Source organism: Megascapheus bottae, chromosome X (assembly GCF_031878675.1).
Source record: "Megascapheus bottae isolate mThoBot1 chromosome X, mThoBot2.hap1, whole genome shotgun sequence".
In the NCBI taxonomy this organism is placed as follows: domain Eukaryota; kingdom Metazoa; phylum Chordata; class Mammalia; order Rodentia; family Geomyidae; genus Megascapheus; species Megascapheus bottae.
The window spans coordinates 61,285,057-61,313,056 of record NC_143547.1 but is presented as its reverse complement, the minus strand read 5'-3'; the positions used below and the strand labels follow the sequence as shown (position 1 = coordinate 61,313,056).

The following is a 28,000-nucleotide window of genomic DNA, read 5'->3' as shown; positions in this document are numbered from 1 at the left end:
ATCTGTCCTATGGCCTATCCCAGAATTCAAGGGTGGCTAACTAGAATAATCTCTTTCTCTATTATTTTTAGATGTAGGATGAGGATCTGGATTCCAATAGTGGTTCTCAGAGTTGACTCTAGAAATGTGATTCACTGAACTTAATAACACTACATAAAAGATGAAGTATACTTTGAGAGACAATGAAACTTTATTGAGTCAGGCAAAAGTAGAAGTAAAAAAATGTTACAGTCATGCTCCTAGTTGAGCAGAGATTTTACATAAGGGCCCAGGCTAATGAATCTCCGGATGAACAATTGGAGGCAGGGCTTCGATCCAGATTTTGGTCTTCAGATTCTTTGTTATGTGATGTGTTGGCATTGACTTCCAAGGTTTGGTTTGTTGCTGTCCTGCTTGTTCTTTCACTCCCGTGGTCTGAGAAATTCGGTAGATGTGACTGGAAACATAAAGACTTTCTTGAATTTTCTCACAAAAGGAAATGGTTGGGGAGAAAAATGAGATAGAAAACAAAAATGACAAGTATCTTTGTCAAACTGACTAAACTGAATGCATGCTGCTCAATACATTGTGTTATTTATTGGCTTGAAACCACATTGTGAATATATTTGTGATATAGTCCCAATATATAACTTGACAATTTATATTCTTTATTTATTCTACATGGCCAGGTAGATGGTTCTTGCTAGTCATTTATCATTCCTCCCCAGGAGGAAGTGGTTGGATTTCTCCCTTCAATGGGAATCCAGGTCCAAATCAAAACTAATCTGCTTGTTCTTTGTGCAATTACATGCATAACTAATTGTCTTCACTTGCTCTAGGTTCTCTGGACCTCTGGTTGGATTGGGCTTAGCTGTATTCCAGACAAAAATGGTAACCAACTACCACTCAGCATTCAGGGTAGCTGTTTGGTGGCCTTGAGGGAAGATTAACAACAGGGTTCATTTCAGCTGAATATACCAAAATGTTTATAAGATTTTAAAACTATAACAGCTTTCTTACCTCAAGTCACCATTACCAGAGCAGAGGTGATAAATGTATTTTATCTTATAATTATCATATATATGTCATATATATGATAGCCTTCTTAATAATTGTTTTCAATTTTAAGGACAAATAATATGCCATGTCCATTAGAAATTTTATTGGAAGGAATCATTATTTTTGTACATAAATTGTTATTAAGAACAAATTCATTGATATGGTGATTCTCTAGCTCTTGAAAGTTCCAGAATTTGCTGACAGAAATCACCAATTTTCATTACACTTTACAAATGGGAAATGTCCATAGAAAGAATTTTCTGGGTGCCTCAGACATGTGACAAATAACAACATGCAGATTATCAAGAAATGCGCAATGTGCCCAACTTCTGCTTTCCTTTACTAATTTACATATAGAATATGGATTGAGAAACAAATAACAATGCCAAATCTTTGTATAAAATTTTATTTCCTTCAGGAAATCTGCATTGTTCAGAAAATATGACTAATAATTATTATTTTAAATAATACAGTCAGCAGATATTGCAATCTACTAAGGAAAATGCATTTAATCAACATTTTAAACAGAAACAGTACTGCTATGAGCAAGTTGCTGAAGAATTTTAGATACTCAAATACAGTTTGCAGAAATCATTTTAAATATCCAAAAGTAGGGCCAAGAGTTTGGCCCAGTGGTAGAGTGCTTGCCTAGCATGCACAAAGGCCCAGGTTTGATTCCTTGGTACCACATACATAGAAAAAAGCCAGAAGTAGTGCTATGGCTCAAGTGGTAGGGCTCTAGCCTTGAGAAAGCCCAAGGACAGTGCTCAGGCCCTGAGCTCAAGGACCGGGACTGGCAAAAGAAATCCAACAGTATTTTTTCAATATTTTGTAAGAAAATACTTTGCTGCCATATATAATTACAAACCTTTAAGTGTTGGCCACAAAACTTTTTCCAGTCATCTATTTTCTGGCTGTAAACACTCAGAGATTGTTTCAAAGTTGCTTCTTGCTTTTGATACAGAGTCTGAAATAAAGGAGATATAAAGTGTAGGAAAAAATCTATGTTGACCAAATATAATTCTGTATCAAATTCAAACATGGTAGTTTAAACTATGACTATTTTACTATTATGAAATTCTGTGAAAATTTTACATAATTTGTCTTCGCCCACAAGATAGAAAACTTTGTAATAATCTTGCTTCTCATTCCTTTATTAGTAAAGCATTCTTAACAAAATTCACAATATAGATCATGTTTAGGATATTTAAGTCTACACATGGTGCCAGGTGCTTGTAGCTTATGCCTGTAATTCTAGCTACTCAAGGGCTGATACATGATTATCATAGTTCTAAGCCAGCCTGGGCAGAGAACTCTCTGAGATTCTTCTCTCCAATGAGGCCTGAAGTGGAGATGTGGCTCAAGTGGAAAATAATAAACTTGAGCAACAAAGCTCAAAAATATTGCCTAAGCCTTGGGTTCAAAGCCCAATACACACAGACACATTTGATGCTGAATTTTCTGATGCTCTATTGCATGAATTTGAAAAATCCTGGCCATCTGGTCACTACTTACTCAGTCCTTTACATAGCTACAAAGTATATTTTTCATTCCTAACAGCTTCACATTGACAACTAAAATACTATTAACAAAGCCTCCTTAAGATAAAGATAAATATGTGATACAACACACAGAAGCCATTTGCATGTATTTGTTATACATGAACTCATTTGATGCAAAAACAATAAGGCAGTAATCTTGATACCTTTCATTGAAAAATGGAGGCACAAATCATTGTGCCAAATATTTATGTCATTCTACCTCTAGACACTTTGAAATGACAACAAATAATGGTGTCATGTGTAGGACTCTTGCCCATGTGCTATAATTTTCCCTCCATTTCCCTCACCATAATGCTTTTTAGTTCTAGGCTATAGCTCGTAAGGCTATAGCTCGCTAATGTCTCAGGATGTAGTATTCCTAGATAGAGTGAATTCTCAATGTGAATTCATGGTCTCTATATCATAATAATAACTTAGACTGTGTTTAGGATTTATACTCCACTAGGTCATATTGCAATAGCTGCCACTGCAAACAATCTGCTGCCTGTTCTTCTGTGCTAAAGATAACACTTGCTCTGAGATCTAACTACTAAACAACTCTGAGTCTACCATCATGCTAACTACACACAAGCAACCAGAAGAGAATATCCAGTATCCTATCACCTTATATCCCTTGTGAATTTCTCCATCTAGACACATGTTCTCAAACTTCCCACCTGAATGTCAGTGTGGATTATTGTTAAAAGGGACTAATACAGTAGTGAGGTAGAAATCTAAGCAGGATACTAACAGCCAGATGTTGTGCTTCTTCCTTTAAGTTATTCATCTGCCTTTGTGAACTTCGAAACAAAGTAGAAAAATCCTGAATATCTTCTTCATAAAGATTCAACCTGTAGAAGATAAAAATAATCAATGTGAAGTTCCAAAATAAAAAGGAGAAGTACATTGAAAGGTCAGTTGATTTGCAAGATTTGCAATGCCAATACAGGAAGGGAAATATGAAAATAAAACTGATGAGGGTCTGACTCAAGTAATGTGTTTTGTGACCTGGCTGAGAGAAAATTTTTCACATGTGTTAGTTCTAGAAAACTAAAAAGGAAATGTCACAAATGTATTTTAGCAATAAGTACATTTTAAATTATTTTTCTAGTTTATGGATTCAATGTGCATATCCTATCATGTTTATGTTTTTCATGTATATTAATATATTTATTAATTTTACTTATTTTTATTGTGTAAAAAGATAGATTTCTTTGCTCCCTAATTTGTGTTACTGAAAATTTTTTTACAATATTAATGATGATGAACTCCATTCATTGAATTTTATACATTATCAAAATATGTGGTTTCTCTTTTGAGTCTAAAGATTTGACCCATTTTGTTCAGTACATATAATGAGAACAAATTTCCATCTGGTAAGCAAATTTAAGTAAGACACAGAAACTTTGTAGACTTCTAGAAAATGTGGTTTATTTGAGGATACAAGAGGAAAATAATTATTTTTTGTACAAAAATAAAGTCAGGACCAGAATAGTCTGTTAACTACTGTCATTGCATCTATGTGGGGGCACTGAATGAAGGTTCATATTTAAAGATTCTGGGGGTACTAGAGATTAGACATAGGTTAATTCATAAAAGAGGGCGATCATGGTGATGCATGCAGCACTACAAATATGCAAGAGATACAATCAGGGATTCAGTCTGTGGCAGGCTATGGAAAAATGTAAACAATTATATACAAAGTAAAATAAAGAAATCAAACTTGTGTATGGCTACTCCATATATTAGCCTAGGCCTACCTAAACAATGTCATGAGTCCAAACCTACAAAAATTATAAAGGAGCCAGGCACGGTTGGTCACACCTGCAATCCTAGCTACTCAGAAGGCTGAGATTTGAGGACCACAATTCAAAGTTATCCCAGGCACTAAAATCCATGAGACTCATCTCCAGCTAATCACTAGAAAACTGGAAATGCCTCTGTGGCTCAAAGGGATAGGGGGTAGCCTTGAGCTGAAGAGCTCAAGAATAGAGCCCAGGCCCAGAGTTCAAGCCCCATGACCAACCAAAAAATTATAAAAGAGAATTCAAAGAATATTTCAGCTTATATATTGTCATAAAGTAGTGTGATCCCATCATTGGCTGCATTTTACAAAAGATGCATCAAAACTCTCACAAACTCACCGGCGCTTATGCTGTTCTTTAAGCACTCGGTCCCATTTCTTCTGGATGTTTTTGAAAGATGCTCTGATTTTCACTTTCAAAGTTCTCTTGGTAAGAAGCTTCTTTCTAATGTCCTCTACATTGAAAATATATTCTCGTTAGCATCTACAATCAACACAGTAGGGATAAGGAACATCAGCCTAGCTCTATTATCAAGAACACATGGGCATCATTTTCTAAAATGAGATTATTTCCTTCCTCTCTTTCAGCAAAATTCTACCATGGTTGAAAACTTTAGTTTGAAGTGTTAATAACTGATTTCATTTTTTAATAATTTAGGTGTATAATGCAACTAAAAAGAATATATATGGCCGTGTGCCCATGGCTCATGCTTGTAATCTTAGCTAATCAGGAAACTGAGATCTGACGATAGCAGTTCAGAGCCAGCTACAGCATGAAAGTCTGTGAGACTCATATCTCCAATTAACCACCAGAAAACCAGAAGCTATGGCTCAACATGGTAGGCCCAAAGCCTTGAGCTGAAAAGCTCAAGGATAGTGCCTAGACCCCGACTCAAGCTCCATGACTGAAAAAAAACATATTTGTGTTTATCAAAACTTAAAAAATGAATTACAAACACTCTAACTTTTATGTGAAAAACTTTACAAATCTAAGATTTGTTTGGAGCTTGAACTCAGGTACTATCTCCTAGGTTTTCTACTCAAGAATATAGCTGTACAACTTGAACTATACTTCAAATTCTGGCTGTTTTTTGTTTAATTAGATATAAGTTATACAAAACATAGTCCAACTTTTGGCACATATAGACAGAATATTGATGGACTGCTTTAAAACCCAAAAGTATTCAATTCAGAAAGTTCTCCAATAACACAAACAGGTAATTAATTGTGAGAGGTAAAAATTGAACCATGTCAATTTAGGGTATAGACAGGTTTTGGAGATACAAGGGAAGAATGACAGAAGGTGTGACACTGATCAAGATGCACTGTGCTCATAATTGGATTTATTAAATTGAATCCATTTATATTATTTTAAGATAAATTTATATCAAATTATTATTTTAATGTAGTCATTGAGTTTTGTGAATAAATTTCACTGTAAGTAAAAAAAGACATTTGGAGTCAAATAGAAATTATTTCAAGAAACAAGTTAACTCACAATATATTTGATTATGGGTTTCTTAAAATTTTGTGCCAGTCCTATATTTTGAACTCAGGACCTGGGAACACTCAATTGCCTTTTGCTTAAGACTAGTATTCTAACAGTTTAACATAGATCCACTTCTAGCTTCTTTTGTAATTTATTGGAAAGGATAATGTCAAGGACTTTTCTGAACAGGCTGTATTTAAGTTGTCATTCTCAAATCTCAGCCTTCTGCTTACATTGGAATACAGATATAAGCTAACAGTGCACAGCTCATAAGCCATTTGTAATTGGTTACCACACATCTGACAAAAAGCTAACTAGCAATCCACATCTTTGTTAGAATATGACATTTAACACAGTGAAACATATATCAGTAATTTCTATTTCAAATTTTAGTTTGATTCTGATACTTCAAGAATCACATTCAACTAATATAGATTTTGGTTATCTTTTGCATATATGTATATAAATACATATATGTTAAATTCCATGTAGATATCCAGGACCTATTTAACCGTATTCACTTTCCTTTGCCCTTCCCTTACAAATGGAAAAGAAATGAGACGAGTACAAAATAACTGTGCTGAAAATTTGTGCACACTAGAAAAACTGTGTGTATCATTATTGCTTCCTATATGACCAAAACAGAAGTAGACACTATTCTATTTCATTTTCCTAATATTTCACAGTATAGAATACTTACCTCAACATGTTAAGAATCAAGTTCTTCCCTTCAATTCATAGAATGCACAATTAGAACTCAGAACTGAGTTGTTGCCCATACAAAGATTCCTAGTCCTAGGTTGAAGTAGGAAGGCTTAGGAATCTAAAGATAGCCTGGGCTACAACAGCAAGCAAGAACTTTCCTCAGAAAGTAAAAATAGAATCAGGGAAAATTATAATACAAACTGAGATACAAACCATTTTGTAACACCTTGTGTATAAGAAATTGTCTTTAAGTATGTTTTTATAAGCCACAGAACATTTTCATTACAAAATTCTTTGCTTTAAAACAAGTTTTCAAAATACAGTGTCATACAACATACCTTGAAACTTCTGAAACATGTTATGCAATTCAATCCTGTAGAGAAATCACATGAGGTTTTAAATTAAATATGAAGGAAACACCATGCTTAGTTGGTAGGTGTGTTATACAGAATACATATTAGGATAACAGAAGTTTACTATACTCCATGAGCAAACAAAAATCATTTCAAACAAATTACCTCATTTCATGTTCTTGTGTTAATAGTGAACCAATGACCCGACTGCTTCGACTTGCTGGATAGTTTGCTGCAGTGAAAAGAAAAGGGAACATCAATGATTATAAAATAAGTGTCCTTGTATGAATAGTTAGTTCTCCTGGAGGAATAGCTGCATTTAGGAGTGTTTTCTTTCTTTTTTTAAACTATTTTCTACCAAAAATTGTCAAAACAGACATGTATGTATGGATTCAAACACATGCAGGTCAGACAGAATTTGGGCAGAGCCTGGGAACAGTTTGACTAGGCTAGCAGAGTCAGCCTGATCCATGTCCTATCCTATTGTTGTGAGGATTGCACAGATATAAAAAGTGGACCTAGAATTTCTATTGTTCTGTCCAGTCTCAGGATGGTAACAGGGAAATTTACTCTCTAAATATTGTTATAACCAAGCTACAGAGAAAGAATTTCAAGCAGACGCAGGACTTGGAGCAGAGGTGTATGTGTGTTCCACAAGTCAGGATATTACACAGGCCCTGTTCTGGGGAGAGTTTTGCCTTGTACAATAGAATGACTCATAATCCCCATATCTAGACATCACATGATTTACCTGTACACTGAGAAGAAGAGCTTGCAATATGCCGAGCTGGCTCAGGGGCCCTGGAATGTTTATAGTGATGCTTCCTTCCTCTGGATGCCATGATTTGACTTCCTGTTAGGCACAACAGAATTCTGAACTTTGGGAGAACAAAGATAGACTAAAGAAACAGTGAGAGGGAAGCTACTTTGATTTACAGACGATCTTTTGAACCAGAGAGTTCTCCCAGCTGACATAAAGCTGCAGGAAGCAGGGGTGGGTGGCACCCCTGATCATATCCTGTCCACTTTCTGTATACCATCATCTCCTCTAGGTGTGGCCTGCTCAGCACAGCTCAGCCTCACTGTGCTGTGCTGTCTGGTTCATGTCATCCTCACCCGGAGGACAAGAACTGGCCCTGCACCTCAGTCACAGCGCCCTGGTGCTGCTGCATCACAGGAAGGCAGCGCCATGACACAGAAAAATCGATACTGCACCAACTACGCAGCTCTCAGCCAAGCCCAGAGGCATTGAACACCTCAGGACCGCGGAGCTGTGGACTTGCACTGACGAGGGGCAGAAACTGAGGGTCCCCTTACATGTCCCCTTCTGCCCCATAACCCATTCAGAATCTTCCAGAACCTGGACCCCCACCTCCTAGGTCGACCGGGACTCGGGTTTCACCTCAGGATCCGTGGCCTTTCGAGGCCGGGTGAGAGTTCCCCAGTCTTCCTCTCAGGGGCGTGGGCTGCCGTTCCGCGACCCCACCCGTATCCCCCATTTGCTGGAGCTATGCCATTCCTGCTTCCCCTGAGTCTGTACCTCGTGTAGAGCAGCCTCCTAACTGCCACGGTCCAATTTCTGCCCAGCTCCTCACACCGCGTCACTGACCTCAGCAGCGTCTTTGAGGCGGCACCGCACACGGCTCCTAAATGGCAGTTGCACTGCACGTGGCCCAACTGACCAAACTGTCCTCAATTTTTGATTGGCTGATGCCAGGCGCATGCGCATTATAGATCAGGATGTTAAAGACACAGGCCCAATTTTTGTAGCTCTTCAACTTACCAATAGCTGACTACAAACCCCAATCATAAGACAGACTATCAAAACTGCACCTTTTTCACAAAACACGTCTAGACAGCCCCTCACAGGAAGCAAGCTAAGTCTTTCCTGTTTTTGGTTTCTAAGGCATTGTGTCAAATTAGCTTTAACAACAAAACACATCTGTCGCAGCCATTCACAAATTCCTGATATCATGCTACTAGTAGATTTATATTAATATACATCTGGTCATGTTGAACCTAACATTCTACCTCTCTGACTTATTTAGTCTAGTTTGGCCAGTAGACTTCTTTCCTCCAGTCACCATACTTCTGCTATGTACCTCTGCAGTTTAAATTGTAGTGTATCTGCGGAGCAGTCCTCTGTGTTTCTGGCCCCTCTATGCACTGAGGGGAACATTTTGTACAATTTTTAAAAATGTGTTTAACAATTTCTTCCCAGTTAGGTTCAGAACTGTAAAACCTGATGGTATGGAAAATGTGACAGAAGTGAATCAAGTCACTCTGAGCTTAAGAACATTGCCCTTTTCCTCCCTCCAGCTCGAAAATTTTGACTATAAAAGTTCTCATCATAAGGAAATAGAGAGTACAATAAAGTGTACCATGATGGTTGTGAAGGTAGAGCCTGGAAATATTAGGCAACATTGTAATCCGCCGTCAGAAGAAACTTTTTTGCCTGTTGGAAGGTAAGAATGTAGTCCAGGATTACAAGGAAGAATTCTGTCCAGTGATTCACCAAGAATACCCTTTCCTTGAATCTCAGAACTTGCGCGCAGGCCAGAATGGCCATAGACTTCAATGTACCTATTTTTATCAATAAGGTGAAGATGTTGATGGAGCCTGAACAAGACTTAATCCAGACCAGGGATAAGGAGTTGCAGTACCATCATAGGGACCAATTAAAACTTTCTCTGCCAGATCCACAGCTAGTATCACAGCACTAAAGTAATAATGTAAGTGGCCCTCTAAATTGAGAAGCTTCCATTGTCCCATGGAACACATCAGTTCCAATTTCCTGTGGGTCTAAAAGTCACCAATTTAACTCAACACATGCAGTTGAGTTCCCTCACACTCAGCAAATATGATTCCTTATTACTAAATGATTTCAGGTAGAGCTCAAGGGAAACAACTTCATATATAAGATCCGCCATCTTCTATGAAAACACAGTAGACAATTCAAACCAATCCTATCTCAACATACATACATTGTCTATAAAGCCTCTTTTGTGGAGACATGAGTATATGGTAAAAGAGAGGAAAAGAATGAAGGCATGAAGAACATAGGTGCATTCACAGACAGAACACTTGCAGTCATCCCAGAGCTCTATCAATAGTAAGCTGCTCTGCTTTTCTCTTCCAAGTGGAGTCATGTTTGTGCTATCTCTGTTCTCTGCTTTTGGGATCTGTAAACTGAGATAAGTACAATAGTAAGTCTCTGACTCTGTGGTATCTATTATGACATTTGTTTTGTGAATGTCTCAGCTGTTTCTGACAATTCTCTTCAATTATTGTTCAATCTTTTTATTGGATTTTACAATTTATTTTCATACATTGCAAAGTCCCGTCATGAGAACTGAAGAATTTGCCATTCGGAGCCTCCAGTCTCATCATTTCAAAATGTATCTTGGCCCTTCTCAAATGGGCCTACTTCTGCTGGTTGTTCAGAGTCTCAGTCCTCACCTGCAAAACCTGTGGTGGACACCTATGATGGAGGTAAATAATAGCAGAGCTGAAATTTTCCAGTGTGTGTTCTAGAGTTATAACTGGGACTCAGTAGTTTGAGAAGGAAGATACTTTCTCTAAGATGAGCCCTTTCCTTTTCATTTTTTATTGTTGGGATAATATATAGAGGGGTTACAGTTACATTTCTCAGGTAGTGGGTACATTACTATTTAAATATTGATATCCATTCTCATGTTTTTCTCCCACTTTCCCTCACCCCACCACCTCCCAATCATCATATTTTCCTTCCTTCCCTATTTAAAATAAACATATATACAATATACCAGGCATTAAAGTCAGATACAGTAACAACATGAGATAAACTATAAGGGGGAAAAAAGAGAAAAAATAACTTGGCATAGTACATTAAGAACAACAGTCACAAGGATAAATATCTTGTTTCCATATCCTGTAGTTCATTTTGCTTATCCTCATCCTATATGGCTATGCGTGCATAGCTTTTGAGCTATTGTGATCCTCTGCTAGAAGAATTCTAAAAGTGTACTAATTAATACAAATGAGAGAAACCATGGAGCATATGTTCCTTTGCATCTGGCTTACTTCACTTAATACGGTTTTTTTCCAAGTCTTTCCATTTCCTTATAAAATAGGGCAATGTCATTCTTTCTGATGGCAGCACAGAATTCATTTGTGTATAAATATCACATCTTCTTGATCCACTCATCCACTTAAGTGTATTTGGGTTGGTTCCATATGTTAGCTATGGTAAATAATGCTGCAACGAACATAGTGTGCTAGTAGCTATAGTAGGTCCTTCTTTCTGGACATTTGTGTAAGTCTCCTGGAGTGGGATTTCTGGGTCATAGGGGAGCTCTATGTCTAGGCTTTTGAGGAATCACCATACTAATTTCCAGAGTAGTTGAAGAAGTTTACACTCTAGCCAATAGTATGATAGTGTTTCCTTCTGGCCATATCCCCAGTCACCATCTGTTGTTATTACATTTCTTGGTAATGGCCATTCTAACTGGAGTCTAAATGGAATCTCAAAGTTGTTTTTATTTGCATTTCTTTTAGGACCAAAGATGTCAAGCATTTCTTCATGTGCCTATTGGCCATTCTTATTTCCTCTTCACAGAAGTCTCTAAGTCTTTAGCCCAACTTTTAATGAGATGGTTGTTTAAGTATTTGTTTTTTAGAGATCCATTTTTTTAAGATATAGGTATATTTTGTATATGAGGCCCTTGTCTGTTGTATGGCTAGTGAAGATCTTCCACACTTTGGAATTTGTAATAACTTTCTTCCTATGTCCTTTGCCATGCACCAAGAAGCCTTAGTTTATCTACGATTCCTTCCTGTAAAGTTTTCAGGGTGTATAATTTTACCTGAAGGTCTTTGATCCATTTGGAAATAATTCTGGTTCAGGGTGATATAGAAGGATCCAACTTCAGTTTTTTACAGGTGCTTAACAAATTCTGCCCATTCCATTTGTAGAAGGGCCTGTCTTTCTTCTATCCTATTTTTCTGGCCCCCTTATTGAAGATCAGGTGGCCATAGGACTGTGTGTAAATTTCTAGGTCTTCAGTTTTTCTATGTAATAGAGTCTGAAATTTGTCATTGCTATTTCTCCAGTGCTGGTCATTCTGCTAAAGATTATTTCTGCTACACAGGGTCTTTTATTATTCCATATGAATTTTTGGATTGCTTCCTCTATTTCATTAATGAATGACATTGGAACATTGATGAGTATTTCATTAAATTTTTAGATAGCCCTTGCAAGATTGCCATTTTCATGATGTTAATCCTCAAAATCCAGGAGCATGGGAGGCATTCCATTTCCTTAGTTCTGCTTTAATTTACTATTTTAGGCTCTTAAATTTTTCATCATAAATGTCCCCTACTCCTTTGGTTAGTTAATTCCTACATATTTATTTTTGAGACTATTGCAAATGAAGTTAATTTTCTGATTCCTACCTCGCTCTTCTCATTGTTGGCCTACCGGAAAGCCATTGATTTTGGAAGATTAATTTTATACCCTGATACTTTTCCAAAAGTTCCAATCAGATAGAGTAACTTGAGAGTGGTGTCTATAGGATTCTTTAAATACAGAAACATATCATCTGTAAAGAGGGAAAGTTTTGTTTCACCTTTCGCTACTTGGATCCTCCTTCTGTTTCTTTCTTGCCTTATTGCTCTGGCTAGCAATTCTAATATTATATTGAAGAGGAGTGAACACCCATGTCTTGTTCCTGATTTTTGAGGAAATGGCTTTAACCCTTTTCCATGAAGTATAATGCTAGCTCTAGTTTTGTTATACACAGCCTTTACTGTACTGAAGAGTGTTCCATGGAGTCCTAGTTTCTCCAGAGCTTTTAGCATAAAAGGGTGTTTAGGTGCCATTTCTCTGTCAAGATCATATTGATGTTGGATTTCAATGTGTAGAATATCTTTGAGAATTTTCTGTAATGCTGGTTTGGTTGATAGTTGCTGTTTCAATTTTTCCTTGCTTTGGAAGGTTTTTATTTTTCCTTACTGTGGAATGTTTTTATTGTTCCCTCAGCTATGAATGAGAGCTGAGCTCGGTACAGTATTCATTGTTAGTAGTTATTTGTCTTTAGGGCATGGCATACAACATTTCAAGTTCCTCTTGCTTGTGGTCTCTGCTGAGAAATCTGTTATTCTGATTGGTTTTCTTTTATAGGTGATTTTTCTCTTCTTACTGGCAGCTCTCAGGATCCTTTCCTTGGTCCATATCCTGTACATATTATAATGTGGTGGTGGGATGTCTTATTCCGGTTTGGTCTATTTGTGTTCTTAAAGCTTCTTGTATCTGGATGTGCCTTTTCTTTTGTACATTTGGGAAGTTCTCAGCAATGATTCCCTTAAATATATTTCCAATTCCATAACTTCCTTCTCCAGGCCCTCCTCAATATCAATTAGCTTTAAATTTGGCTTCCTGGTTGCATTTTGAAGCTCCTGAAAGAACTGTTATATTCTTGGACATGTTTTGAATAATTTTCTGGTCTATAACATCTAGGCTTATCGGGTGCCAGTGGCTCACAAGTGTAATCCTGGCTACTCAGGAGGCTGAGATCCAAAAATCGCAGTTCAAAGCCAGCCTGGACACCAAAGTCCCTGAGAAGATTACCTCTAATTAATCACCAAAAACCTGAATTGGCACTGTGGCTCAAGTGGTAGAGTGCTAGCCTTGAGCTGAAGTGCTCATAGACAGAGCCTATGCCCAAAGTTCAATTTCCATGAACGACAAAAAAATATCTAGGCTTAGCCAGGCGTGGTGGATCATGCCTATAATCCTATCTAGTTAGGATGCGGAGATCTGAGGACCAGTTTTCAAAGCCTGCTAGGGCACAAAAGGACCTGAGACTCTTATCTCCAAGTAACAGCTTGAAAAATGGGGAGTGGGGCTTGACTCAAGGGTAGGGCTGTAGCCTTGAGCTGAAGAGTACAAGGACAGTGCCCAGGCCTAGTTCAAGCACCATGATCCACACAAAAAAAATCTAGACTATCTTCAATTCTGGAAATTCTCTCTTCTGCGTCATCTAACCTACTATCAATATTTTCTACTTTTTTTTAAATCTCCTTTCCTTCTAGTTGGTCATTTTTGATGCCTTTCACCTCTTGTTTTAGATCTTCCATCAACTTCTTTGCCTCCTTAATTTGGTTTTCAGTGCTCCTTTAGCTCAATGGCTATTCTTTCATTGGACTTTTGTTGAAATTCATTCAGCCTCCTGTTTGTGTATTCCATGAACTCCTGTATTAATCTGTGATTAGCTTAATCATGTTCACTTACATTGATATTCATGCTTTCAAATTTTCATTCATCATATTTACCAGTATCATTTGTAGATTATTTTGAGGACTGTCCTCTAGGTTTTTCATTGATTGTCCTGTTTCATGTTTGAGTGGGAAATGAGATTCCTTGATTGCCATTTTCCTTGAGTTTTTTGTTCTGCCCATTTGGAAATTAGAGTAAGTCTAATACCACACACGATTACAATTTTAAGATAACCAATCCAGCACTCTATAGCTACACAAATTATAGAGTTTCACAATCTTAGACAAGTATTTTCACTCTCCTCTTCCTTTTGTGCATTTAAAAACAGATCCAATATCACCACTGAACACCATTTTCAGGCAAAACCAACCTGATCTCTATGACATTTAAATCAATCTGGACCTACATTATAATTTGACAAATACAGATACAGTCTGGGTCAACAACACACTGTATATACAGGAACTATGGAAACTGAAGTGGAAGCAAAGGACCAGAAATAGAGGTATAATGAAAGATAAGAGAAAATAAGAGAATAATGTAGGTCAGGAAAGGAATAGAGTGAAGATAACAGACCTAAAGTGAAAGTAAAGAAAAAGAATGAATAAAATGTTAAAAATTAAGAACAATTAAAGTAAAAAAATAAATAAAAAAATTTAAAAGGAAATGAAAGAACATAAAAACATCAATAATTCAAAATCACCTTTAAACTATGTGAATTTAAAGAAGTAATACTAAAATTAAAAACACTAACATTGAAAAATAGGGGACTGAGTAATCAAAATATACTCTGAATCAAGTAAGTATACATTGAAGGAGAAAGCCTATTAATTATTGTCACTATCTTTCTAAGAGTGAACAGAACCACAATGAAGAAAAAATTGAAAAAATAAAAATGAAAACAATAAAAAATAGTAAAATGCTGAAAACTACAATTATATTTTTCTATTTATTTTGAGAAATTTGTGTCTCCCCTGTGTCCATAATCCAGTCTCTGGTCAGAGCGTCTGATATCATTGTGACGATCAGTTTTCCTTTGGATTAGTTGGTTTTTTTCAATCAGTTTGTTTGAGTGGGCTGGCAGTTTCTTTGCCAGTAGCCAAGTTAGCACTGTTATTTGTTGGTGGGGAGGAGCTACCTCGCCAGTGCTGTTCTGTGAGAAAGTGTGAGAATGCCTTTTGTGGGGTACTCATGCTTCCCTTTGATTTTCAGAGCCATTTGTGATCTGCATCCATCTGTAGCATGCAGGATGGAGATTTCCACTTGTAGTCACCCAGTCTTTGCTTCAGGTAAGTGAAGTGCTTAGCACTCAGATGTTGATCCCTTTGTCTTGATGCAGCTGCTTTGGATAGTGGCAACTGCTAGTGTGGGCTCAAAGCTGTCTTCTTAAGTAGGCTGCCTGGCTTTTTCCTCTCTGGCCAAGATCGCTTTACTATTAGGAGTCACTTGATATGATTGTTTAGCACGAAGTTTATGCTAGAATGCTAAAACTGATATCCTGATGAGATGTTAGATACTCTCAATCTGAACCTCCACAATCTTTCCAGAATCCCCCTTTTCTTTTTATTTTTAATGATTTTGCTTTGGCAGCCTGAAAATTATGGGCCCTTCTGAGTGGCCATACCCCTTATACCCTATAATTTCTGATATATCATGCCTTGCAACACTTTTTAGGGACTGATAAATGTATCATATTATTTTACAAATGAGGGAACTCAAGCATAGACTTTAAATATGTACATGTGGATAACAGCTGAGTAACTATTTAGATTTTAGACTCCAGTATCACAAAGTATGATACAAGACCGTGAATGAGGCCATTTCACCCTGTCTCATGGACAAGAATCAGGTGCTTTATATTATGGCGCTACAAAAGAATTACAATTCTAGGCACAAATGTTATGAGTAGAACTCAGAATTTTAAAATGTCATTCTACAGGTATCTCAGAAATGATATATGCTTATACTGGCGATTATAAAGGCAAGACAGACATGACATATTTGGAGACACAATATAAATGATTGGTTCATGTGCTGCCTTTGTCTGGACTTTGTCTGGGTAGCTTGTCTTACATGTGATTACTATCACACCTTTTGGATGAGGAACAAAGTACTAAACTAGGTAGAAGTGCAAGACTGGAGTTGTTAGGGGTCTACTGCCCATTCAAATATCTCTGCCTGTGTTAGCAGGTAGAATCCCTTGCAATTTAGGAAACATGCTGACTTAGAAAAATTGCTAGGTCACGATTCCTCTGCCTACAGTGCTACAATTAAGCCTTCATTTCCAAGCTATTTGTTTCAGTAACACAAGTACAGGAACTGAAGCCCCTACTTGATCACCCTCTTTGCCCATGTTTTTGAGAATTGTTAGGATGCTACACATGGGTGTATCAAAGATGCCATATGGACTCCAACTTCAGATAAAGGGAACATCATGAGACATCTGGTCATAAAAGAAATGCAAATCAAAACAACTCTAAGATTCCACCTCACTCCAGTTAAAATGGCCAGGATCAGGAAAACGAATAATAACAGATGCTGGAGGGGATGTGGCCAGGAAGGATCAACAAGTTGTGGTATTTGTACACAATGGAATTCTATGCTGCTGTCAGAAAAAATGACATCGACCCATTTGTTAGGAAATGGAAAGACTTAGAAAAAATCCTATTAAGTGAAGTAAGCCAGACTCAAAGGAACTTAGGTTCAATGGTTTCCCTCATTTGTTATACTCAGTAGAAACCTTGGGCTCTACTAGCAGAAATCTGCAATAGAGCAAAATCTTGATACATAAGGCCATATAGTATGAAGCTAATTGAAAGGACCTCCAGGATATTGAAACAAAAGCCATATAACGAATGACTGTTGTCCTTAATGTACCATGTTATCTCTCATGTCCTTTGCTGTCCCTTGGGTATCTCATATTGTTACAGTATCTCACTTTGTTATCTGATATATTGAATTTATTTGTATTTGGTTATTTGAAATTTGATAGGGAAGGGGGGAAAACCAAGACAGGGGTGGGGTGGGGGGGAGGGTAATGGGTACCAAGACATGTGAAAGGGTATCAATGTATGTGAATTAATGCACCTTCTATCTGGCAAATATCATGTAACCCTTTTATTAATTACAATAAAAAAGAAAAAAAGAAAAAATAGATGGGGAAGATAACCTAGCTTTATTTGTCTTATTTAATCTTTCACTTCAACTTCAGATGGTATCACAAAAGATGCCTGTGGGTCCAGGAGTTGTACAAGGGGATCTCCTACAATAGGTAGAACCTTGGATTCAAATTGTATGTGCCAGAGTACTCAGCCAAGGGTGGGCACTGTAACACGGTTTCTTTTAAATCCTTTCTGTTCTCCTCAGAAGGTATTCACCAAAAGAAACCTGTGTCTATAGGACACAGTTGCTGGTAAGTGGGGAAATATTGATAGTGTCTTGGGACTGCATCTGGCCCACCAACATCTCGTATTGTGCCTCTTTTTGCATGCCTGCATCTCTCCTAGGATGTTCCAGAATTCAATCTAAAAGTGGCAACATACAAAAAGCTCTTTCCTTATTGTACATGCTTGTGGAAAAGGACTCATCCCAACCATGGTTCTCAGATTTGACAATAGAAATCTGGTTCACTAAATTCAGTGGCACTACACAACAGATGAAATATACTTTATGAGAAAATGAAACTTTATTAAATCTGTCATGAAAAGAGAGCAGTGTACATTGTTACATCATGGACTAAGTATAGCCATGCTCCAAGATGAGGAGAAATCCAGGAAAATGAGTTTCTGGATGAACATGAGGAGGCAGGGCATGTGTCCAGATGGTGGTCTTGCATATTTCATGTGTTGGCATTGGTCTTCAGATTGTACATGCTCCTTTCTTGAGTTCTCCTACATTTCTGTAGTCAGTAAGACAGAGAGAGGACCCGCCTGGAAAATAAAAGAGGTTCTTGAGTTCCCCCACACAGAAAAATGGTTGAGGAGAAAAATGACTTAGAGGAAAAAAGGAACAAATGACTTCTTTAAACCTGATTTTCTGGAAGCATGTTGCTCAGGATGCTGAGTTATTTACAGGACTGTAACCACATTTATAAGCATACAACAATAATGTAAATTGTTCCCAATGTATAGTATCTCACAAATATATTTATTGCTTCTTTTTCTGACTGACAAATTAGTGGACCTTACATTCTGTAGGTACACTGAAAAAAATCAAGTACTGATTTTTCCTGTTCTTTTTGGGTAATGATACATAAAACTGACTTGCTTGTCTTGCTCTATTTTCACTAGGCCACTTCCTTTGCTGAGCTGAGCAGCAACCTAATGTCAAGAATGGGCAAAGGATTAACATTCAGCATTCACACAGTGGTAGCTGCTGGTGGTTATGACTGCAGAATAAACACCAGGGCTCATTTCTAGCACATCTCTCCATGGTACTGAACATTTATCAGGTTTCATAACAGTTACACAGCATGCTTTTCACCAGTCACCACTGCAAGGAAAGAGGTGATGAATGTGTGTATTTCTTAGTTATGAAGCATTTTCATTTAATAAGCAATGGAATTCCCGGGGCCAGAGATTTGGCCTAGTTGTAAAGTGCTTGACTAGTATGCACAAAGACCCAGGTTTGATTCCTTGGTACCAAATAAATAGAAAAGACCGGAAGTGTTGCTATGGCTCAAGTGGTAGAACTCTAGCCTTGAGAAAGCCCAAGGACAGTGCTCAGGTTCTGAGTTCAAGCCCCAGGCCTGGAAATAAAAAGAATGGAATTACTTAATCTTTAATTTTCTCTTTATAGCATAAGAAAATTACACTATTCATTACATTGTTTCCCTGGAAAGAATCATTTTTTCTTTTTATATTTATTGGGCACAAATTCATTGTCTTGATAATCCTCTAGCTTTTTCTAGTTCTAGAATACTTTGTTAGAAACTATCAGGTTTCATATCATTTTACAAATAGGAAAAGTTTACATTTCAAAAGATGTATACATTACAGCTTAGTGACGCAATTCATTAATTCAAAAGCAAAATATCCTGTACACTAAATGAAGATCAAATTACTCCTTAAAGCAACAAACTGCAGATGCACATGGCTCATAACTGTTGGCCTTGCTACTCAGGAGCCTGAGGTCTGAAAATACTGGTGCCCAGGTTGGAAAATCTTTGAGACACCTATCTCTGACTGTCCACCAAAAGCTGAAATAGAAGCTGTGTCTCACATATTAGAGCAGCGGTCCTGAGAACAAAAGCTTAGAGACACTATCCAGGCCATGAGCTCAAAGTCCAAAATGGCAAAGAAAAAAGAAGAAAAACTTTGTGAAACTGGGCAAAATTCTGTAATCACAGGAAACAAAGAAATTGGCTGGAATCGGCTAAGTTAAATTAATGAATTTTTAATGTCAAGTAGAACAAAAATGATAAAATGACATAATTAGGAAGTACATTTTTTGCCAGTCCTGGGCTTGAGCTTAGGGCCCGAGTAATGTCCTCAGATTTTCTCAAGGCTAGCACTCAATCATTTGAGCCTCAGCACTGCTTCCGACTTTTTTCTATGTATGTGGTACTGAGGAATTGAACCCAGGTTTTCATGCATGCTAGGCAAGCACTCCAGGCCCCAGGAAGTACAATTTTAACCTTTCAAAACATAAATTATTTGGTTGGTAGGCTGGCTCAGAGCTAGAGGGCTTGCCTAGAATAGAAGTAGTCTGGCTTCAATCTCCAACATTGAAAAATGAATAAACAAAACACATGAGCTATTTGACCAATTCTTATTCAATGCAACGTATCTTCCTCAGAGGAAATAAAGTCATGGAAGGGTAGTCCAAGTCATTGAACATGTGAACTCATTTGGGGGCAGAACTGAACTTTCATCTCTGGGCCTTATCATTACTAAGAAAACACTCCGCAACAGTGGCCCAAGCCTCTTTGTTTTAGGTATTTTGCCAGAAGAGCCACCATAAATATTCCAGGGAAGCCTGCACATGATTATCCTACTTAAGCTTTTCATATGGTTCTACAAATAAGAAAAGCCATACCCAGTTCATTCAGTTAAAATGGGATATGAGTAAATTTCACTTGATTTTCTCTAAATGTGACCCTTAGCATCTGTGCTTTCCCATAGTTAGATTCTTTGGTATGAACCACTAGTCTCATGACTAAGGTTCAACAGAGATATACTATAAACATTGTAAAATTTAGGATGTAAATACTATAGAGAAAAGAGAAAATTACTGTGTGATCTCTTCCAAATTATAGTAACCAAATTCAATATATCAATATATGTAATACAAAATTTATGGAGAAGAAAGCCTACTGGTCTTGCAAAGAAAAAAAATTAAATAAGTAAAAAAAAAGAAGCTAAATATGTCCTTGGAAAGAGCATTACTAAAGCATAGGGGACAGTGGAATGACCTTAGAGAAAGCTTTTAATCTTCAGGGGAGAAAATTGTGTACCAAAAAGAGCTTTCAAAAGATTGAGTAAAGTTGAGTATGTGCACATGTAAAAACTTGGATGTGACATCTCTCTAAGTGATAAGTAGGATGCGGAAAGGCCCCATTCTAAATGTACTTGAATGGAAAGACTACAGAAGAGTAAACTTCAGATAACTCTTAATAGCTCAAGCAAGGCACAAGTTGGTCGATAACTGATAAAGCACCAGTAATATAATAAGGACAACAATTAAAGAACCATTGCAATGGTGAGAATTACAGTCTCCTGATAACTGAATGGGAAAGATAATGAAATGCAGAATTATACATAATAGTGAAGATCTAGCTTACTTAGTATCATTGAGCACTGACATTGAGAAGAAAGTCTCTGTCAAACCTGCTTAATTAATGAATAGTTCTCATGGAAGATGGCTTCCATACACTGGTATGCAGAAGTGTTTAAAGTGAGTAGTAATATTTAGTGTGTTTCAAATATTAAAGAAGTACAGAACGGCACTTGTTAAACTATCTTGTACTGAAACATTTTATTGAAAGATAACTATAAACAATCGCCATGTTGAGATCTCTGATCATTTTCTATGATTCACATACAATAGATAATTTTCAACGCACAAACTGCTAATCCTTAAATAGCTTTTATACTCTGACATGTCTCCTAATAGTAAGTGTCCATAGAAACCACTTTGTAGGATATTCAGCCATATGTCAAAAAAAGGATTCAGGAATTATACAATGTGTCTAATTATTGGTTTCCTCTATTAATACACATAGTATGGATAGTGAAATAAAGAATTATGCCTAGGACCCAAAGTGTGGCCTAGTGGTAGAGTGCTTGCCTAGCATGCATGAAGCCCTGGGTTCAATTCCTTGGCACTACATACACAAAAAATGTCAGGTAGTGCTGTGGCTCAAGGATAGAAGTGCTAATCCTGAGAAAGCTCAAGGTGAGTACCCAGGCCCTAACTGTAAGCCCCAGGAATAGCAAAAAAAAAGAAAGAACTATGCCTAATTTGTTTACAGAAGTTTCCATTGGATTCAGGATATCAATATCTCTAGGAAGTATGGGTAATTGCCAATTTTTACTTTGTATAATACCAACCATAGGGAAAACATTCGAAAATGAAAATATATTTATCATTACTTAAACAGAATCAGTATTACGTGGGATAAATTGTTGAGAAAATTCTGATGTGTCAGTACAACGTGTAAATGCACTCTCATAAAACAGACTTAATTCTGTAGTTTATCTATGGAAAGATTTGTTAAAAATGCTAAGTTTACACATATAATAGCAGACCTTTAAGTTCTGGTCATATAAATATACCAAAGCTTCCATTTCCTGGCTGTAAACATTTAGAGATTGTTGTAAAAACTTTTCTTGTTTGAGATACAATGTCTGAAAGAAAAAAAAGATACGTAATAATTGGGGGAAATTAATGTTAATCAACTACAATTCCATATCAAATGGAGTAGTTTAAATTAATGTGAAGATTTTTATATTCTATGAAATATTTATATACCTCCTCTTATAACATGAGAAACTGTAATAATCCCACCTCTGATTCCTTAAATAGCAAAACATCCTCTTTAATAAAATTCAAAACACAGATTCCAAATTTTTGAAGGCATAAAAACCCACACATCTAAGCAGGGTACCTGTGGCTTATGCCTGTAATTCTAGCAATTCTGGAGTCTCAGATCTGATGAACACAGAACAAAGCTACGCTGGGAAGGAAAGTCCACAAAACTTTTATCTGCACTGAAGAACCATAGCTGTGGCTATGTAGCTATCGGTCATGTGTTAGAACAGTAGCCTTGAGCAACAAAGCTCAGGGTAATACCAGAACTGGCATGCACGCATGCATGCATGCACGCGCGCGCACACACACACACACACACACACACACACACACTGGATGCTAAATTTTTGATCTTCCATGCATTATTTTAAATATCCTGTTAACTTCGACACTGTACACTCCGTCTTTTACATAGTCATAAAGCATTTTTTTCATTCTCAACAAATGCACATTGTCATCTAAAATATTAGCAAAGCCTCCTTAAGAATTGTATGTAATGCAACATTCAGAATCCATTTGTACATATTTAATATACAGAAAATCATTCGATGCGAAAGCCAATGTGATGAGGAAGGAAATAAGATGAGAAGGAAATAAGAAATAGTGATAAACAAATATTTGTATCATTCTAACACTAGCAACGTTTAAATGACAGCAAATAACAAATGGTTGTCAAGATCTGTGGGTTCTCTACTATAATATTCCTTCGTTTCCCTCAATCACCCCTAATGATTATAGTGGTAGGCTACACTTCTTATAGAGCTCATTTTAGTATTCATCATTTTATCCTCACATCTTCAAGTTTAAATTCTAGCGTCAAATACATGATCATTAACTACACTACATATCCTGTCCCCTCTCTCTAAATCACATGCTCTTAAGAGTTGTGAATATATTTCAAGTTACAAAGTACTTGCATTGCAAGCATGAGGTCCTGAATTCAAAGAATTCAGTGTTCATCCCAAGTGTTCAAGACAAATAGACATTTGACGTAAAACCTCACAAATATAAATGTTCATTGGCTTAACCACAACAAATGCAGACTGATTTCGATTTAAATTCATGGTACCCTTATCATAATCATAGGTTATTAAGTCTGTGCTTAGGATTTAGAGTCTACTAGGTCACATTCCAATGGCTGCCACTGCACGTTACCTGTTGCCTGTTCTTGTGCTCTAAAGGCAGTACTTGCTTTGAAATCTTTTTTTTTTCTTGAGCGATGACTGGGGCAACCACTGACACCTTTGCTCTTTGAACTGACCTATCATCTAGGTGGGCTTCTGGTGCACTGCTTTAACGATAAAGGAAAGGGGAAGGAGTTTCCTGGCAGGCCAACCGGGTAGGGTGGGGGAGGAATTCTGGTACCTCCACCTAGTTTCCTGCTTTGAAATCTTTCTAACTCCTAAACAACTGTGATTCTGCCATCATACTAACTACTCAAAAGCAACCCGAAGGGGGTGTCCAGTTTACCATCACATCATCTCCCTCATGCTATTCTCCATCAAGGGTCATGCTCTTGATCTTCCCACCTGAGTGTCAGTGTGAACTATTATTAAATGGGCGTAACACAATATTGAAGCAGAAATCTAAGCAGGATACCAACAGCTAGATTTTCTCCTCCTTCCTTTAACCTATTCAGTTGCATGTCTGACAGTAGAAACAAAGTCACCATCTCCTGAATATCTTTTCCATAAAGAGTCATCCTGTAGAAGATAAAAATAAACATTGTAAAATTAAGTAACAAGAAGAAAGTAAACTGAATTCGTCAGAAAATAAAGCTGATGATTTATTTTTTAGGAGTGGTTATATAGATGCATCAGTTTATTAATAATTATCAAACTGCATACTAAAAACTGATGCATTTGATTGCACATAAATTATAATTCAATAAATCTGATAGAAAATATACTAACATTCCAAGAACTATTATTGTAACCCAACAGCTTCTAGTCAATTTCCTTATGTTATCTTCATAGACAGACACAAGTATTTTGCTACAAAAATATGTATATAATATATTCATATATAATAATATTAATATACTATTATAGTAATATATTATTGTATGTTATATATTAACTAGAACATACCAGCTGTCATGTTACTTGGACCTTTTATACTTCTGAAAAATAGTAGCCATAAACAATCTCCCATCTGACTCAAGTAATATGTGTTGTTGCGTGGCTAAGAAAACAGTGTGTTAATTCTATAAACCTCAAGGAGACTGATCAGAAAAACATTTCAGCACTAAGTAATTTTAAAATTATTTGCTGGTTATGAATTCAGTGTTTATATGCTACGTTTTTCATATTTTGTTCACGTTATTGATGTTTACTTATTTTTACATAATTTCATTGTACCAGATTTCTGCAGTGAATGATTTGTTCACTCAGTGAATTTACACATTATCACAATATGTGATTTCTCATCTATAAATCATAGAAATATAATATGGTACATGTCTAATAGTGTGACTCATTTAATTTAGTGCAACAAGCCCATTCATGAAATTGGAACAAATCTCTTTGTGGTACGAATATCTATGTAGAATCTAAAAGGACACAAACTTTGTGGATTTCTAGCAAATGTGGCTGATCTGAGGATACAGGAGGAAGAGAATTATTTTTGTACAAAAAATCAAGTCATGACAAGGATTTTCTGTATAGTAGTGTCATTGCAGCTATTTTGGGGCACAGATTGCAGGATCCCACTTAAAGGCCTAGGGGCTATAAATTAGGGATAGACTATTTCATAAAAGAAGTGGTCAAGGAGAAGCATTCTAGTAATCCAAATATACAGCAAATACAATAAGGGTTTCATAGTCTGAAATAGGTAGTGGAAAATGTAGTATCTTACTTAAAAAATAAACTAAGCCAACAAAGTTGGAGGGTTGCTACTCATGCGCATTAACCTAGGTCTAGGTAAACAATGTTCTAAGTCCAAAAGCCATAACATGAGATTCAAAGAATAATGCAGTTCATACAATGGGTGTGCCCATAATTAGCTGCAAACTTACAAAGGATAATAGCTCTAAAAATCTCAGGAATTCACCTCAGGTCATGCTGTCCTTTTAGCACATGGTCCCATTTTTTCTGGATGCTTTTAAAAAATGCATTGATTTTCATTTTCAAACTTCTCTTGGTGAAAAGCTTCTTCCTAATGTTCTCTGTATTTAAAATATATTTTCATTAGCATCTACCGTTAATACAGTAGGAACAAAAACCATCAGTGCAGCTCTGTGGTCAAGAATACATGTACATCATTTTCCAAATAACTGTTGAAAATATGAACACCAGAAATAAAAAGTAGATAGGACATTTTTACTCTTCATGTGAAAACATAGAAAAGAGTATATTACTCAATTATTTCCTAATATTTCTCATGAAGAAAATAAAAGTATCTCTATTACACACCACTGGAAGAATTACACTCTATACATCAAATATTGGAAGGGGTAATTAGAAAAGTCACCCCACACTGGTTTTCTAAACCATGATTTCCAGCAATAATAAAAATGTGCAATGCTGACATAGGAAGATTTAGGAGTCTAATTGCATCCTTGTATACAACAGTAAGCAAGAACAATCCTGAGAAAGTCTTTGTTCCCTTCTCTCCACCATCTCTCTCTCTCTCTCTCTCTACACACACACACACACACACACACACACACACACACACACACACACACACTTCCATATGTACATACACAGACAGGAAAAATAAAGCAAACTGAAAAACCCTCCTTTAACAACATCTTATGTATGATAACCAGGCTTTATGTACAGTCTTGCAGGCCTCAGTTAAATACTTTCAGTACAAAAATTACTTGGTTTAAAACAAGTTTCTTGAAATACATACAGCCTAAAACATACCTTGAAACTTGTGAATTATTTTCTTCAATTCAATCCTAAGGAGAAATCACATGAGGACTTTAATTCAACTGGCAAGAAATAACATGCTTATTTGGAGGAATGTTTCATAGTAAGGGTTTCCATAGAAGAGACTAGATGGCAAAAGTTGACTACTCTGCAGTATTTTCTCAGTAAGCCAAAACTGCTTCAAACAAATTACCTAACTTCATCTTCTGGTGCTAGGAATGAATCGATATCCCCACTGCTTTGAATTGCTGGGTAGTTTGCTGCAATGAAAAGAAAAAAGAAACAAGGATTTCAATGTAATTTTCCTGCTGTGATCATACCCCTAAAGGAATGCCTTTATTTTGGAATATACTGGATTATTTTAGACCAAAATTTGTCTAATCACACATATATGGATGGAATCATTTACATGAAAGTCAGACACAATTAGGCCAGGATTTGGGAAGTTTGTATAGCAAGCTTTACACAGGCGCATTGAGCTTGAACCCTTTTGTGTCCTTTACTAATTATGAGACATGATGTAAGGACTGCATAGATGCAGAAAGCTGCCTTAGAATTCCTATATCTCTGCTCAAGCCCAGGATGGTAACATCAAAATTTGCTCCTTAAATACCATGTACCAGAGAAATATATCCAGCATTTGGAAAAGCTTGGAATCACATATAATGACAAGGTCCAAAACCAGAACAGAACATATTATGCGCACAGGCAAGTAAGGATATTAAACAGACGCTGCTCTGGGTCTGTGTCCTTGTATGATAAGTTAGCTCATAAACCTAGAACTAGAAATTACATGATTTACCTGGATTCTGAGAGGAATTGCTTGCCATATACTGAGTTGGCTCAGTGGCCTTGGAACCTTTCTTGCGATGCTTCTCTTGCTTGGGTGCCATGGCTTGGATTGACTCTGCTAGAGATCCATGAGATCACAAAAATACAATAAAAAGGGAAAGGGACTCACATTCATTCACGGGCCATCTTTAGAACCGGAGATGTCCTAGCTGACATAAAGCTGCAGGAAGCAGGGGTGGGTGGCACCCCTGATCATATCCTGTCCACTTTCTGTATACCATCATCTCCTCTAGGTGTGGCCTGCTCAGCACAGCTCAGCCTCACTGTTCTGTGCTGTCTGGTTCATGTCTTCCCCACCCGGAGGACAAGAACTGGCCCTGCACCTCAGTCACAGCGCCTTGGTGCTTCTGCATCACAGGAAGGCAGCGCCATGACACAGGAAAATCGACCCTGCACCAACTACGCAGCTCTCAGCCAAGCCCAGGGGCACTAAACACCTCAGGACCGCGGAGCTGTGGACTTGCCCTGACAAGGGGCAGAAACTGAGGGTCCCCTTACATGTCCCCCTTCTGCCCCGTAACCCACTCAGAATCTTCCAGAACCTGGACCCCCACCTCCTAGGTCGACCGGGACTCGGGTTTCACCTCAGGATCCGTGGCCTTTCAAGGCCGGGTGAGAGTTCCCCAGTCGTCCTCTCAGGGGCGAGGGCTGCCGTTCCATGACCCCACTCGTATCCCCCATTTGCTGGAGCTATGCCATTCCTGCTTCCCCTGAGTCTGTACCTCGTGTAGAGCAGCCTCCTAACTGCCACGGTCCAATTTCTGCTCAGCTCCTCACACCGCGGCACTCACCTCAGCAGCGTCGATGGAAGCGGTAGCCTCGCAGGCACCTCAAAGGAGTCCAAAATGGCGGAGGCACTGCACACTGCCCACTTGGCCCAACTGTCCTCTGATTGGCTAATACCAGGCGCATGCGTATCAGCATGCTAAAAAACCACATGTATACCGGGCCAGTGGCTCATGCCTGTAATCCTTGCTCCTCAGGAGGCTGAGATCGGAGGATCGTTGTTCAAAGCCAGCTGGCCCACTAAAGACCGAGAGACTCATGTCCAATT

At 37.4% G+C, this 28,000-nt stretch overlaps 2 protein-coding genes across 3 annotated transcripts; both read right to left on the bottom strand.

Moving 5' to 3' along the window:
* Positions 1-203: 203 nt before the first annotated feature.
* On the bottom strand, positions 204-27,756 carry LOC150041173 (uncharacterized). Of its 2 annotated transcripts, none has more exons than XM_090326220.1 (8): positions 27,738-27,756; positions 7,682-7,783; positions 7,096-7,162; positions 6,916-6,950; positions 4,724-4,838; positions 3,331-3,430; positions 1,907-2,005; positions 204-436 (listed from the first exon to the last, which is right to left on the bottom strand). In XM_090326220.1, the coding sequence occupies exons 2-8, from the start codon at positions 7,770-7,772 to the stop codon at positions 257-259; spliced, it is 687 nt and encodes a 228-aa protein (XP_090182346.1). In that variant the 5' UTR covers positions 7,773-7,783; positions 27,738-27,756; the 3' UTR covers positions 204-256. The 2 variants fall into 2 exon arrangements, with proteins under 2 accessions (XP_090182346.1, XP_090182345.1); XM_090326219.1 differs by lacking the exon at positions 27,738-27,756 and adding an exon at positions 8,471-8,545.
* Positions 17,907-27,779, bottom strand: LOC150041172 (synaptonemal complex protein 3-like). The gene is made up of 8 exons (XM_090326221.1): positions 27,669-27,779; positions 26,897-27,004; positions 26,288-26,354; positions 26,089-26,123; positions 25,268-25,382; positions 23,820-23,919; positions 21,934-22,032; positions 17,907-18,114 (listed from the first exon to the last, which is right to left on the bottom strand). The coding sequence occupies exons 2-8, from the start codon at positions 26,985-26,987 to the stop codon at positions 18,076-18,078; spliced, it is 546 nt and encodes a 181-aa protein (XP_090182347.1). The 5' UTR covers positions 26,988-27,004; positions 27,669-27,779; the 3' UTR covers positions 17,907-18,075.
* Positions 27,780-28,000: the final 221 nt, after the last annotated feature.

Excerpts from the sequence above, each read along its gene's own strand:
- LOC150041172 (XM_090326221.1), bottom strand. The coding sequence starts at position 26,987 with ATGGCACCCAAGCAAGAGAAGCATCGCAAGAAAGGTTCCAAGGCCACT. Across the intron at positions 23,920-25,267 it reads AAAGGACAGCATGACCTGAG|GATGACTCTTTATGGAAAAG; the intron begins GTGAATTCCTGA and ends TATCTTCTACAG. Across the intron at positions 18,115-21,933 it reads TATATGACCAGAACTTAAAG|GCGGGTCCTCTCTCTGTCTT; the intron begins GTCTGCTATTAT and ends TTTATTTTCCAG.
- LOC150041173 (XM_090326220.1), bottom strand. The coding sequence starts at position 7,772 with ATGGCATCCAGAGGAAGGAAGCATCACTATAAACATTCCAGGGCCCCT. Across the intron at positions 6,951-7,095 it reads ACACAAGAACATGAAATGAG|GATTGAATTGCATAACATGT; the intron begins GTAATTTGTTTG and ends ATTTCTCTACAG. Across the intron at positions 2,006-3,330 it reads AAGAAGCACAACATCTGGCT|ACTCTGTATCAAAAGCAAGA; the intron begins GTTAGTATCCTG and ends CCTTTATTTCAG.